The sequence below is a fragment of the Mus caroli genome, unplaced genomic scaffold (assembly GCF_978045245.1).
Source record: "Mus caroli unplaced genomic scaffold, Mus_caroli_1 scaffold_8, whole genome shotgun sequence".
Classification (NCBI taxonomy): Eukaryota; Metazoa; Chordata; class Mammalia; order Rodentia; family Muridae; genus Mus; species Mus caroli.
Genome location: NW_028227263.1, coordinates 27020284 through 27033664, shown reverse-complemented (window position 1 = coordinate 27033664; position 13381 = coordinate 27020284). Strand labels below are relative to the sequence as shown.

The 13381-nt window shown below is 44.3% G+C and overlaps 1 protein-coding gene across 1 annotated transcript in view; it reads left to right on the top strand.

The window, feature by feature from the left end:
- Iqck (IQ motif containing K) overlaps positions 1 to 13381 on the top strand; it is a 116289-nt gene that overhangs the window by 6198 nt on the left and 96710 nt on the right. Inside the window, exon 2 of the mRNA XM_021166501.3 lies at positions 9514 to 9587. Within this exon, the coding sequence (XP_021022160.1) occupies positions 9514 to 9587 (74 nt within the window). The remainder of the gene's footprint in view (positions 1 to 9513; positions 9588 to 13381) is intronic.

Below are 13381 nucleotides of genomic sequence, written 5' to 3'. Positions count from 1 at the left end.
GATTTATTTATTATTATTATATGTAGCTGTCTTCAGACGCACCAGAGGAGGGCATCAGATCTCATTACGGATGGTTGTAAGCCACCATGTGGTTGCTGGGATTTGAACTCAGGACCTTCAGAAGAGCAGTCAGTGCTCTTAACCGCTGAGCCATCTCTCCAGCCTTATTTATAATAGCCAGAAGCTGGAACGAACCCACATGTCTCTCAACAGAGGAATGGATACAGAAAATGTGGTACATTTACACAATGGAGTACTACTCTGCTATTAAAAACAATGAATTCATGAAATTCTTGGGCAAATGGATGTATCTGGAGGATATCATCCTTAGTGAGGTAACCCAATTACAAAAGAAGTCACTTGCTTTGTACTCACTGATAAGTGGATATTAGCCCAGAAACTTAGAATACCCAAGATACAATTTGCAAAACACAAGAAAATCAAGAAGGAAGACTAGCGTGTGGATACTTCATTCCTCCTTAGAATAGGGAACAAAATACCCATGGAAGGAGTTACAGAGTCAAAGTTTTGAGCTAAGTTGAAAGGATGGACCATCCAGACACTACCTCACCCGGGGATCCATCCCATAATCAGCCATCAAACCCAGACACTATTGCATATGCCAGCAAGATTTTGCTGAAAGGACCCTGATATAGCTGTCTCATGTGAGGCTATGCCAGTGCCTGGCAAATACAGAAGTGGATGCTCACAGTCATCTTTTGTATGGAACACAGCCCCCCACCCCCCCAATGGAGGAGCTAGAGAAAGTACCCAAGGAGCTAAAGGGGTCTGCAATATAAACTAACTAGTACCCCCAGAGCTCGTGTCTTTAGCTGCATATGTAGCAGAAGATGGCCTAGTCGGCCATCACTGGGAAGAGAAGCCCCTTGGTATTGCAAACTTAATATGCCCCAGTACAGGGGAATGCCAGGGCCAAGAAGCGGGAGTGGGTGAGTAGGGGAGCAGGGCAGAGGGAGGGTATAGGGAACTATCAGGATAGCATTTGAAATGTATATAAAGAAAATAATAAAAAAATATAGCAGATTTTTTAAACTATTGAGATTTACATGAATACACACACACATATATAAAATAAACAACAATAATACCTCCCTAACCACTTTTCCCTCCTAACTGCATGTACTGTTTTTAAATCACTGAGACCACTTAGTAGTACCAGTATGTGCGTGAAAGATCCCCGGAGGGCAGACCCTCACTCAAGCCTCGGGACAGCCGTGTACCCAAGAAGACACTGAGACCGAACTTAAGATGTAGAGAGTAAGATTTAATAAAGCAACAACAAGAAAGCACATAAAAAGCACATAAACCAGAGCTCTGGGGTCGAAACTCATACACGAGGCATGGTGTAGAGGAGAATCGACCACGACCCAAAATTTTCACAGGCTTATATAGGAAAAAGCCAAGGGGGGAGCAGGGTAGGAAAAGTACAAGTTTGCTTAACTGAGGGGTCGTGTCCTATATTTTGGCAATGTACCCGATCTATTGGAACATTCTGGGGTTGTACCAGGAGGCCCTTATCTCAAAAATGTTCTTGGAACAGTCCTCAGTTAGGAGGGGTAGGACTCTGGGGCGAAGAGTTCAGGAATGTACTCTGGGGTGAAGAGTTCAGGAATGTACTCTGGGGTGAAGAGTTCAGGAGTGTTCCGGGAACAATCTCCAGATGGGAGGGGTAGGACTCTGAGTTGAAGAGTTCAGGTAATTTTCCTCCTTCATGCGTGGGGTTAGGGCCATTCACTGCAGCATGGGCAGCCTACCAGAGACTACATGCAAACACACCCCACTCTTTCTCCCTCAGTAGCCATCAGTTGCATATAGCTGTTCAGCTAGGGTTGGGACTTTGTGAGCCTCTCCCCAATCCTTGCTCAAAGGACTGGCTTGATCTTATGCAGGTCTTGTGAATGCAGTCACAGCCACAGTAGGTGCATGTGTGCAGTGGCTTTGTCATGTCCAGAAAATACTGTTTAGCATAGTTGTCCACTACCTCTGGCTCTTATAATCCACAGTGAGCCCTGAGTCATTGGAGTGGGTATAATATATATGTCACACTTAGGACCCAGAAAGGTAAAGTTTCTTATTTGAAGGTTGGCCGATTGTGAGTCTCCATATTAATTACCATCTACTGGGGGGAAGGGGGAGGGCTGAGTGCTGCACTAATCTATGGGTATAAGATAATATTTAGGGGCTACTTTATTTAGCAGAATAATGATAATAATTTCTCTCCTATAGCCTATGGCCTACCCAGCCAAAGAGTTCTTGGTCCAGTTAACAGTATCAGAGATAGTTCTGGATTGTAGAGTGGGCCTTAAACCCAACCAAAACGCAGTCACTCTCTTCCAGACATTGGTGTGGCTTATTGCACCAGTGGGCATCACTTGCCAGCCCAATCAGTATTGCAGCTTGCAGGCTTCACATTCAAAGTTGACAACTTTTCTTCCCCAGTAGACTGCATGGCATCTCCCAAGATGCCAGATTTCTTAAACATCATAGAGACTTCAGGTGGCTAACACATCGGTGTCCTGAAGCTGATATATTTTCCCATACCTGGACATAATCATCTCAGCTGTTTATCTTTTGTGTCAAATAAAGGAGTTTGTGTCATATCTCTTAAAACTAGATGAAAGATTTTATTGAAAAAATATAATGGAAAGAAACAAAATGCACATGAAAGTAGGACATTTTTTTTATAATTTATTTTTTTATTAGGTATTTTCTTCGTTTACATTTTCAATGCTATCCCAAAAGTCCCCCATACCCACCCTCCCAATCCCCTACCCACCCACTCCCCCTTTTTGGCCCTGGGGTTCCCCTGTACTGGGGCATATAAAGTTTGCAAGTCCAATGGGCCTCTCTTTCCACTGATGGCCGACTAGGCCATCTTTTGATACATATGCAGCTAGAGACAAGAGCTCCGGGGTACTGGTTAGTTCATATTGTTGTTCCACCTATAGGGTTGCAGTTCCCTTTAGCTCCTTGGGTAATTTCTCTAGCTCCTCCATTGGGAGCCCTGTGATCCATCCAATAGCTGACTGTGATCATCCACTTCTGTGTTTGCTAGGCCCCGGTGAAAGTAGGACATTTTAAGTGTGGGTAAGATGATTATACCAATAGTGAGACAGACTCACTATTGAACATATATGGTGTTGAAAACATTTATATGTGTTTGTATGGTGTGCATGTATATGTCTGTGTGCTCATATGTGTGTGGATGCACATTGGTGTGGGAGGACTGGTGGTGGCATACATGCACATATATGTGCATGCCTTTATTGGCCACTGTTGACATCAAGCGGCTTTCTCTTCCTCGAGCATCCTCAACCTTATATATTGAGGGAGGGCCTGGGGCTCCCTGTTTCTGCTGATCTCACTAGCCAACTTGCTCCACTTGCTAGATTCCCGGTCTCTACATCCAATGGGCTGGGCTAACATGCACGCTGCCTCAGCCACCCAGCTCTTACATGGGTTCTGGGACTCCACACTCCAGTCCTTGCTCCTGTGTGGCAGGCAAATGAAGCCCCACTGAGCCATCTCTCCAGGCCCCATTGGAAACCTAATTTATGGGCATTTAACTGTTTTTCTTTTTTTGTTTGTTTTGTTTTGTTTTGTTTTGTTTTTGAGACAGGGTTTCTCTGTATAGCCCTGGCTGTCCTGGAACCCACTGTGTAGACCAGGCTGGCCTTGAACTCAGAAATCCGCCTGCCTCTGCCTCCCAAGTGCTGGGATTAAAGGCGTGCGCCACCACGCCCAGTTTAACTGTTTTTCTTTGACAGAACAATCCCACATTTAAGAATTAATCCTACAAAAATGCCTCCAGACTAATGACAAATTTATAGAGGAGAAAGGGGTTTATATGGGCTTATGGTTCCAGAAGGCTAAGTCCATAATGGTGGCAGAGAAGGCATGCCAGCAGAAACAGGAAGTAGAGAAACCATGTTTTATTTATGGGGGGGCAGGAAGTTGAGCTAGGTTATGAGCTTTCAAAGACTGCCTCTCATGTACGTCCTCTAGCAAGGCTGCACCTCTGAAAGGTCCATAGACTTCCCAAACAGCACCACCAACTGGGAACCAGGAGCTCAGATACATGAACCTGTGGAGGATAGTTCTCATTCAAACCCCATAGTCATGTTGCTTAGGCCCTTAACACAGAACATCATGGTGGGAGCACATAACAAGGCAAAACTATACTCCTCGTGAATGGGGAGCACAACAGAGGAAGTGGGCTCAGTGGTAGAGAGAGCACTTGCCTACCAAGTGTTCCATGCCTAGTACCCAACCCCAGAGAGACAGACAAACACCAACAACAAAACAGAGGAAGTGACTTGAGTGTTCCCATGCTGTAAGGGGTCCTACCTCCTAAAGATTTCATGTCCTCCCAGTAGTATACATGGGGGCTGCTCAACCTGTTAACATTTCTGTAGCAGGTATTAGGAATCAAAATGACTCGCGATTGGGCCAGCAAGATGGCTCAGCAGGTAAAGTCACTGTTGCCAATTGATGGCCTGAATTTGATCCCTGAGACCCATATGGTTAAAGGAGAGACTGACTCCAGCAAGATGTCCTTTGACCTCCACATACATGGGCACTGTAACATGTATGTCTCCCTCCACAGATAAATGTAATTAACTTTTTTTTTTTTTTTACAACCTATGCACTGGTGTACTTGTCTCACAGCTGATACTTAGGGGCTTTATAAAAAGTTGAGATATTGTCTACTATCTGGCAAGCTGTTTGAGTGTTTAGACCCCAATTGATAGCGCTGTTGGGGAAGCTTAAGAGATGTGACCTTGTTGAAAGAAGCATGGACTTCGAGGTTTCAAAGCCCCTTACTATTTACAGTATGGTCTCTCTGCTCTGTTTTTGGAGTTCAGGATGTGGGACCTCAGCTTATTCACCATCTGCTATGCCTGCTGCTTGCTGCGGTACCTCCGTGCCATGGCATACTCTTAGCCCACTGGAAATATGAGGCAAATAAACCCCTCCTACTATAAGTTGCCTTAATCATGGTGTTGTTGTTTTTGTTTGTTTGGTTGGTTTTTGTTTTTTTGAGACAGGGTTTCTCTGTGTAGCCCTAGCTGTCCTGGAACTCACATTGTAGACCAGGCTGGCCTTGAACTCAGAAATCCACCTGCCTCTGCCTCCCGAGTGCTGGGATTAAAGGCGTGCGCCACGGTCATGGTGTTTTAATCATAGCGATAGAAAACTAGTGAATACAGTCGCTCGGTCAGTACCACCTTGCCGAAAACAAAGTTTACCTCATTGCTGCAACATGAGCTTGCAACCACTTTGAAAACATTGCTTTTGCCACAGGTTTTGTTGTTGTTTTTCTTCATTCCTTCTTGGAAGCAACTGTTGTAGCCCAGCAGTGTCTCTGTCCTTTCCTCAGCGATGGTTGTCACTAACTACCCTATAGAATTTGAGTGGGATGTTCTACAAGTCTATTTCTGTTCCATGTGTGCTGTCTTAGCTTTATTTCTGGGAGAAGACACCATGGCCAAGACAATTTATAAAAGAAAGCATTTAATTGGGGGCTTATTTATAGTGTCAGAGGGTGAGTCTGTGACCATCATGATGGAGAGCCTAGCAGCAGACATGGTACTGGAGCAGTAGCATGCACATTTGATGCACAAGTTGGACTCAAAAGAGAGACTGGGCCTGGTGTGAGCTTTAGAAATCTCAAAGCATATCCCATGACACACCTCCAACAAGGCCACACCTTCCCCAAATAGTTTTATTAACTGTGACCAAGCATTCAAAAATACAGGCTTATGGAGGTATGCCCACCAATCTTATGTCAACTTGACACACAAACTAGTTATCTGAAAGGAAGGAAATTTAATTGAGAAAATGTCTCCATAAGATTCAGCTGTAAGACATCTTAATTAGTAATTGACAGGGGAGGGCCCAGTTCATTGTGAGTGATGCCATCCTGGGTTCTATAAGAAAGGAGGCTGAACTAGCCATGGAGAGCAAGCCAGTAAGCAGCACTCCTCCATGGCTTCTGTATCAGCTCCTACCTCTAGGTTCCTGTTTGAGTTCCTGTCCTGACTTCCTTCAATGATGAACAGTGATGTGGAAGTGTAAGTCAAATAAACTCTTTCCTTCCCAACTTGCCTTTTGGGCATGGTGTTTCATCACAGCAATAGAAACCCTGACTAAGACAAGTTGGTGCCAGGATTCTGAGGTATCGCTGTGACGGACCTGACCATGTTTTGGGGAAGATTATGGAAGGCCTTTGGAACTTGGGGCTAGAAAAGTCATTGAGTGACGAGCTCTCATTAGGATATTCTGTGGGAGCTTCAAAGATATGAATGCTGAGAGCCCTGCCCGCTTGGCTTGTGAAGTTTTAGAGGGAACGTTAAAGACTCTTTCAGGGACATGTACTATTTTGATTTTTAAGATTCTGCTGTTCTGGTTAGCTGGGCCTCAAGAATTGCTGTGATTAACATGATACCAGAGTCACTAAAGCAAAACCTCTTCTTTGCTTGTTGCTTTTTGGCTGGAGCTGAGAATTGGCGATTAAGAGACCAGCATCACGGAGGTGAAATCTTCTGGGAAGTGTTTCCTGAGAACACAAAGAAGCTGGGTTTCAGAGGGGATCAAGGTTGTACCTCACACTGGCTGCTGAACTTGGTAGTTACCCAGCTGGTACTGGTTTTGAAGGCATGAAAGGGGCCGTGCAGAGCAGCTGAGGCTTGGGCACTATGAGAGGCCAGGAGTGCCCATTGGTGAGGCCCAATGGCAACCTCAATGGTAGTTGAAGGCCCAGGACTGAAGGGGTCATGCAAAGAAGTTGAGGCTTGGCACCATGATGAGAGCCTATGACAGGCTATAGGTGAGAGTACACACCAGTTACAGCAAAAGACCCCAGTGTTTTGGAGATGCTAGTACCATGGGATGACCACCATGAACATCAGTGGTGGTAGAATAGAGCCAGCCAGAGCCTAGAAGACAAGCTGTGTACTGCAAAGGGCAGAGCTGGAGAAGTCACTCAAACTCCTTGGAGGAACCCAGAAGATCTTGGGTAGATCCCAGATGATAGGACATTAAGCTATTTATACTGTTGGAGTTTGGTTTTGCTTGCTTCAGGTTGTGACTGTGTAAAAGTATCTTTTATTCTCCTGAAGAAATTGTCATCCCCAGGTTTAACACCTTAGTCTGCTAGCCTAGGCCTAGTTCTGGCAGTTTCTAAGCTTCCATACACTCTAATCTAGGCCTAGCATGTTTTTCAGCCTCTGAGACTTGCTGCTGAATTAGCTCACCCTTCCTAGTTCTTTCTGAGCTTGGCTGGCTGGTTTAACTCAGCTGTTCTGGCCTCAACTCCTCTCCCAGCTGAGTGATTCAGTCAGCTTTTCTCTCAGCCTCTGAATGCACTGCTTCACCCCAAACTAACTCTAGCGTAAGTTCTAGTCTGGCTCCTCCTCGTTCTCTTGCTCATTCTGTCTTTACCAGTGTGTCTATCTTGTTCTCTCTTCAATCTGTCTCTGTAAAACTCTCCCAGTAAAACTGCCTCCTTCTCCCTCTCTGTGCTGCTCCACTCTCCCTCTCAACTCTACTGCACTGCTCTCCAGGAACTCTACTGTCTTCCTGTGCTGTACTCTCTCATCCTACACTGTCTCTCCCTTAAGTAGTTTCGCTTTCCCCTCTCCTCTCTTGAGAGTTGGGCGTATCCTATTCTGTCAAATCTTTCTCTAATTTGTCACTTTTTCTGCCACTCAATTAGACCCCACTTTCAAAAATGGGTGCTTCCTTCACAAACTAATTTTCCTTCATTGTTTGGGATTCCGGGTGAGTACTAAGAGTGTCCGTATTCCAGCCAGAGGGATTAAAGATGTGTGCTAAGGGCTGAGTCACGCCCTAACTAGAAACAGGTTCAAGCATCCTGGAACATGACTGTGCCCTGGCCCTGGTTCTTACCACTTGAAAAAAGTATCTAATTTAATTTAATTTTGATTTTTTTACAAGACCCCCCCCAGCTAAGAACTGAAATTTTTTATATTTTATTTTATTTTATTTTTTATTTTTTTGGTTTTTCGAGACAGGGTTTTTCTGTGTAGCCCTGGCTGTCCTGGAACTCACTCTGTAGACCAGGCTGGCCTCGAACTCAGAAATTTGCCTGCCTCTGCCTCCCGAGTGCTGGGATTAAAGGCGTGTGCCACCACGCCCGGCCTGAAGTTTTAAAAGATTTGGATTTTAGAGATTGAATGTTTTAAAGATTTGTTTATTTTATGTATATGACTACACTGTAAATGTACAGATGGTTGTGAGCCTTCATGTGGTTGTTGGGAATGGAATTTAGGACTTCTGCTCACTCTGGTCAACTCCACTCGCTCAGTCCCTTGCTTGCTCCAGCTCAAAGATTTATTTATTATAAGTACACTGTAGCTGTCTTCAGACGCACCAGAAGAGGGCGTCAGATCTCATTACGGATGGTTGTGAGCCACCATGTGGTTGTTGGGAGTTGAACTCAGGACCTTCAGAAGAGCAGTCAGTGCTCTTACCTGTTGAGCCACCTCACCAGCCCAGATTGAATGTTTTAAAGGGAATGAAATTTTAATGTATTTGAGTTCATAAAAACTGTGGTTCTTTATAAAAGATAACTTTTAAAGAGATCCTGAGGATAATTAAGACACGTAAGTTGTGGCTTAATAGTGATATGTTTGCTGTCAAGTTGACAATGGTTCAGTTGTGCTGGCTGCTCTTATGTTAACTAGACTCAAACTCTAGAGATATTCAGAGGAGGGAATCTCAGTTGAGAAAGTGCTTCCATAAGATCAGGCTGTAAGGCGTTTTCTTAATTAGTGATTGAGGGGCCCAGCTCACTGTGGGTGGTGCCATCCCTGGGCTGGTGGTCCTGGGATAAGACCCAGGCTGTATAAGAAATCAGGCTGAACAAGCGATGGGGAGCAAGCCACTAAGCACCGTGACTGCTGTCTCCAGGTTCCTGCCCTGATCTGAGTTCCTGTCCTGACTTCCTTCAATGATGAACAGTGATGTGGAAGTGTAAGCCAAATAAACCCTTTCATCCCCAACTTGCTTTTTGGTTGTGGTGTTTAGTCGCAACAATACAAACCCTAAGACGGTCGGTCATTCTCATTTACAACACCACAATTGGAATCTTCTTTAATATTGACTTCTGCTTGTCCATGTAGTTACCATAATGTTCAGGCACAGTCTGAAGTTGTAGCATCTGGGGAAGTCTGAGACTAACATAAAGCCTTCAGTTTCATGCAAGGAATCAAACATATTACTCATTTTGAATTAAAAAAAAAAAAATCAACCTACTAGGGCTGGAGAGCACTTACCCGCAAAGGCCCGTGTTCCATCCTAGTATTGTACCAAAGAGAGTAAGCAAATGAAAAGCAATAACATACAATGAGCAGTTGTGTTCGTTTCTGTAAACTACCAACCGAAATTAAGAATGTCTTATTCCAAGAAGGAAATTAAGTCACAAACGTCAGCGAAGTGTGGAATTGAACACTTTCCCCCTCCCTTTAGAGTATGAAGCAGAGCAGCCGACCTTTCCAGAAGGATATAAAGTGAAGCAGGAAGCTGCGGTTACAGTGAGCTCGGTGAGTATTGCCCAGACCTCAGTGAGAGCAGCACCAAGAACCCCAAGGGTCACATCCTGGCTGGGGAGGGAGAAAGGGGAGATGGGAGCTAGAACCTGAGACATGGTTCTTCTAAAAATGGAATGGCTTAAAGAAGCATCCTATACCTAATAAAAAAAAAAAAAAGGAAAAAAATGCTCATGGCAATCTTTTTACCCTTGTTCTCCCATGTCCAACATCTATACCTTAATCTACCCTCTTCCACCTCCAAAAGTATAAAGAGTTTTACAATACCATTTCACACCATATACATGAAAATATCTGTCTACATGTCTGCTTTTATAAATAAAGTAGTATTTATACTTCAAAAAAATCCTATATGAATTTTGAGCCTTAGGGATAGCTTCTATAAAATGGGACATGCGCTCCTTGTGAGTAGCTCACACTGTAAAAAAATGTTTACAATGGATCACACCGCAGATCTATGTAGTGGCAGTTGTGGTATTAGTGTGGGTTTCACTGTGCAACCAGGAAGGGAGTCTCCTTGGAAATATACCTCGGAATTGCATACATTTGACAGCCTTAATTTTTTTTTTTTTTTAAGACTTGAGAAGTAAAGGGTCTTGAGCAAGGTCACATGGATGGAGCTCGAGCAGAATTCTGTATATTCTGAGTGGTCTTCTTTATTATAGGAGCCTTTGCAAGATTCTTGCATTTAAAACTCTTTCTCGGTCTATGCCTGTGCCTTTTTGCTAACATCTCGTTCTTGCTTTGTGGATACAATTCCTACACAAACTTCTCAGCAGGTGCTAATTGTCAATCTCTTTCCTCGAAAAGAATCACTTTTCTAGGGAGAGTGTTCTAATTATTGTTTTAGTTTTTGTCTGTTAGACAGGGTTGCACTATGTAGATGGGACCAGGCTGGCCCTGGAACTCCATATGTGGTTCAGATGACTTTAAACTCTTGATTCTCCTGCCTCAGCCTCCAGAGTGCTAGTGCTAAGTGTGCACCATCACCTTGCTTGCCTTTTTCGTTTGCTTGTTTTTGTTTGGCTTTGTTTGTTTGTTTGTTTGTTTGGAGAGCAGGTCTTGTGGCGATCCTCTTTACTCTGCCTTCTAGGTGCTAGGTGGGATTACAGGGGTATACCACCATGCCCATCCATTGTTATAATTCTTAATTGTTGGTTTTTAATGCTGTTGATTTCTGGATCTATGTAGAGAGCCTTGGTTGTATACAAGTTTAAATGGGTGCCTGAGAGTATTTTTCTGTATAGCCAAGTATCTTAGGGCTGTACGGAGCGTCAGAACCAATAGGAGATGATTGAGTAGATAGATAGATAGATAGATAGATAGATAGATAGATAGATAGATAGATAGATTATAAACATAGATGATAGTTAGTTAATTGATCATAGATAGATACAAGGTCATTAATGAGTCACCTCACACACATTACTAAAGCTGCACAATCCCACAGCAGCTGTCTGCAAGCTGGAGAACCAGAAAGCCAGCCAGTAGTGTTGCTTACTCTTGGGCTGAAGGCATCAGAAATGGGAAAGCTGGTGGTGCAGCTCTTGGTCTGATTGCAAAGGTCCAAGACTCAGAGGGCCATGGGTGCAAGTTCTAGAGTCAAACGCTGTAACAAGGAGTCTCAATGTCTAAGCCAGGTACAAAAGGCTAGAATGTAACTCTAGGAGAGAGTGTCTTAGTCCATTCTAAATTTTAAATTGGTATCTAAAAGTAACCATTACACCTGGTGTGCTTTCCTTGTACTGCTGTGTACATGGCTTTGTTTTCTGGATGGATCTCTTCCATGAATAAAAACAAAAACCAAAACAAGACAAGAAAACACTATCCAGGTGCTCCTGGGAGTGGTTGCCTCTGGAACATGGCAACCTCAGGGTTCCTCAGGGTGTCCAGGGTCCATATCTTGGTGTTGGGCAGTAGTACTCTTAATCAGAAGTGAGTGTTCAGGTGCCCACTGGAATTCTCCTTGCTAACGTTTGTTTTATCTGTGTACAGAAGAGTCACTGGGGAGGGTGGGGAGCCAAGGGGACATGCTGGTGTGAAGGGAAGTTTTTTGTTTGTTTGTTTGTTTGTTTTGTTTTGTTTTATTTTTTTCCGAAAGACGGTCTTACTATGTAGTTTTGGTTGTCCTGGAACTAATGTTTGCCAGGCTAGCCTTGGACTCAGGGATCTGCCTACCTCTGCCTTCCCAGTGGTGGGATTAAAGGCTTAAACCACCACACCCAGCTCCTCTAATTCAGATGTAAGGGGATGTCGTAGGTTACTGGTCTTGTAAATGAAGCCTCTTGGGGATCTCTAGGCCAGCATGGAGTTGTCACTCTGAGGACTTGCCTCAGTGGACAAAACCCCCCCTGGGCTGGAAGTTGAAGTTGCTTTTGCCCTGTGCCCTGTCCCTCCCTCCTCGTCAACACCTTTAAGGCGGAAATTGATTAGGATTTCGCCTAGGGTGAAGGGAAGTTGTTTTTTTTTTTTTTTTTTTTTTTTTGGTTTTTCGAGACAGGGTTTCTCTGTGTAGCCCTGGCTGTCCTGGAACTCACTTTGTAGACCAGGCTGGCCTCGAACTCAGAAATCCGCCTGCCTCTGCCTCCCGAGTGCTGGGATTAAAGGCGTGCGCCACCACGCCCGGCTAAGGGGAAGTTTTTTAATCGTCAAGAAGGAACAATAGCCCATGGGGAAACGTGGGCAGCAGCCATGTTTCACTTTGCCTCATAGTGGCATTGCCTTTCTCCCTCTCATTCCTATAATGCCCAGCAATCTGAGTGCCAAGCCCTTTGAAATTCTGCTGAGAAGAAGGCCCTGTGCCCTCTAGGGCTGCTTCCTTCAGTGGCTTCTCTCACTTTCTCTCTTGATCATCTACACTGGCTTTCTCCCTATTTATGTATGGGCACATGTGTGTCGTGCACATTGTGTGGAGGCCTGAGGTTGGTGTCAGGGATCATCTTCCTATCACTCTTGCAAATTCTTCATTGAGGAGGGTCTCTCAATCGAACCCAGAGCTCATTGATGCAGCCTTGCTAGCCCACTTGCTTACTTGCTCTGGGGATCCTGTCTCCTCCGTCAGAGGCTGGAGTTACAGGTGGGCTGCCGTAGCCACCGGGCATTGACATGGGTTCTGAATTCTGCTCTTTATACTTGCAGGACAGGGCTGTAACCATTCCATAGCCTCCTGTTTGTTTGTCTGTTTTTTCTGGTCTGTTGGCCAATGTTTCATCCACAGATGGTCTCCCTGCAGCCCTCCTAACCCCACTAAGGGTTTCTAACTTCACTGTTATTTAATTTTGTCTTTTTCCCCCCTAAGACCTTAGGACAAACTCAGGGCCTTATGCTTGCTAGGTAAGTACTCTATCACTGAGCAAAATACCCAACTTTTCCCCTCATTTAAAAGTATCTCAAGGGGGAGGGGAAATGAACATTTTTATTCAGAATGTTCCTCAACCTATCCATTTGATACAGAAGTTCATTCCCTAGTAAGATTATCAAAGATTATAAAAGAAAATCAAGCTTGGTGGCACATGCCTTATTCCCAGCACTTGGGAAGCAGAGGCAGACTGATCTCTGAGTTCAAGGCCACCCTAGTCTACAAAACAAGTTCCAGGACAGCCAGGATTACACAGAGAAATGCTGTCTTAAAAAAAGCAATAGTAATAATAATAATAATAATAATAATAATATAGAAAACCAAGGGCTGGCAAGATGGCTAGTGGGTAAAGGTGCTTGCTGCTAAGTCTGCCAACCTGAATCAAATGGTGGAAGTAGAGAACCAACTTGCACATGTCCTCTGACCTCCA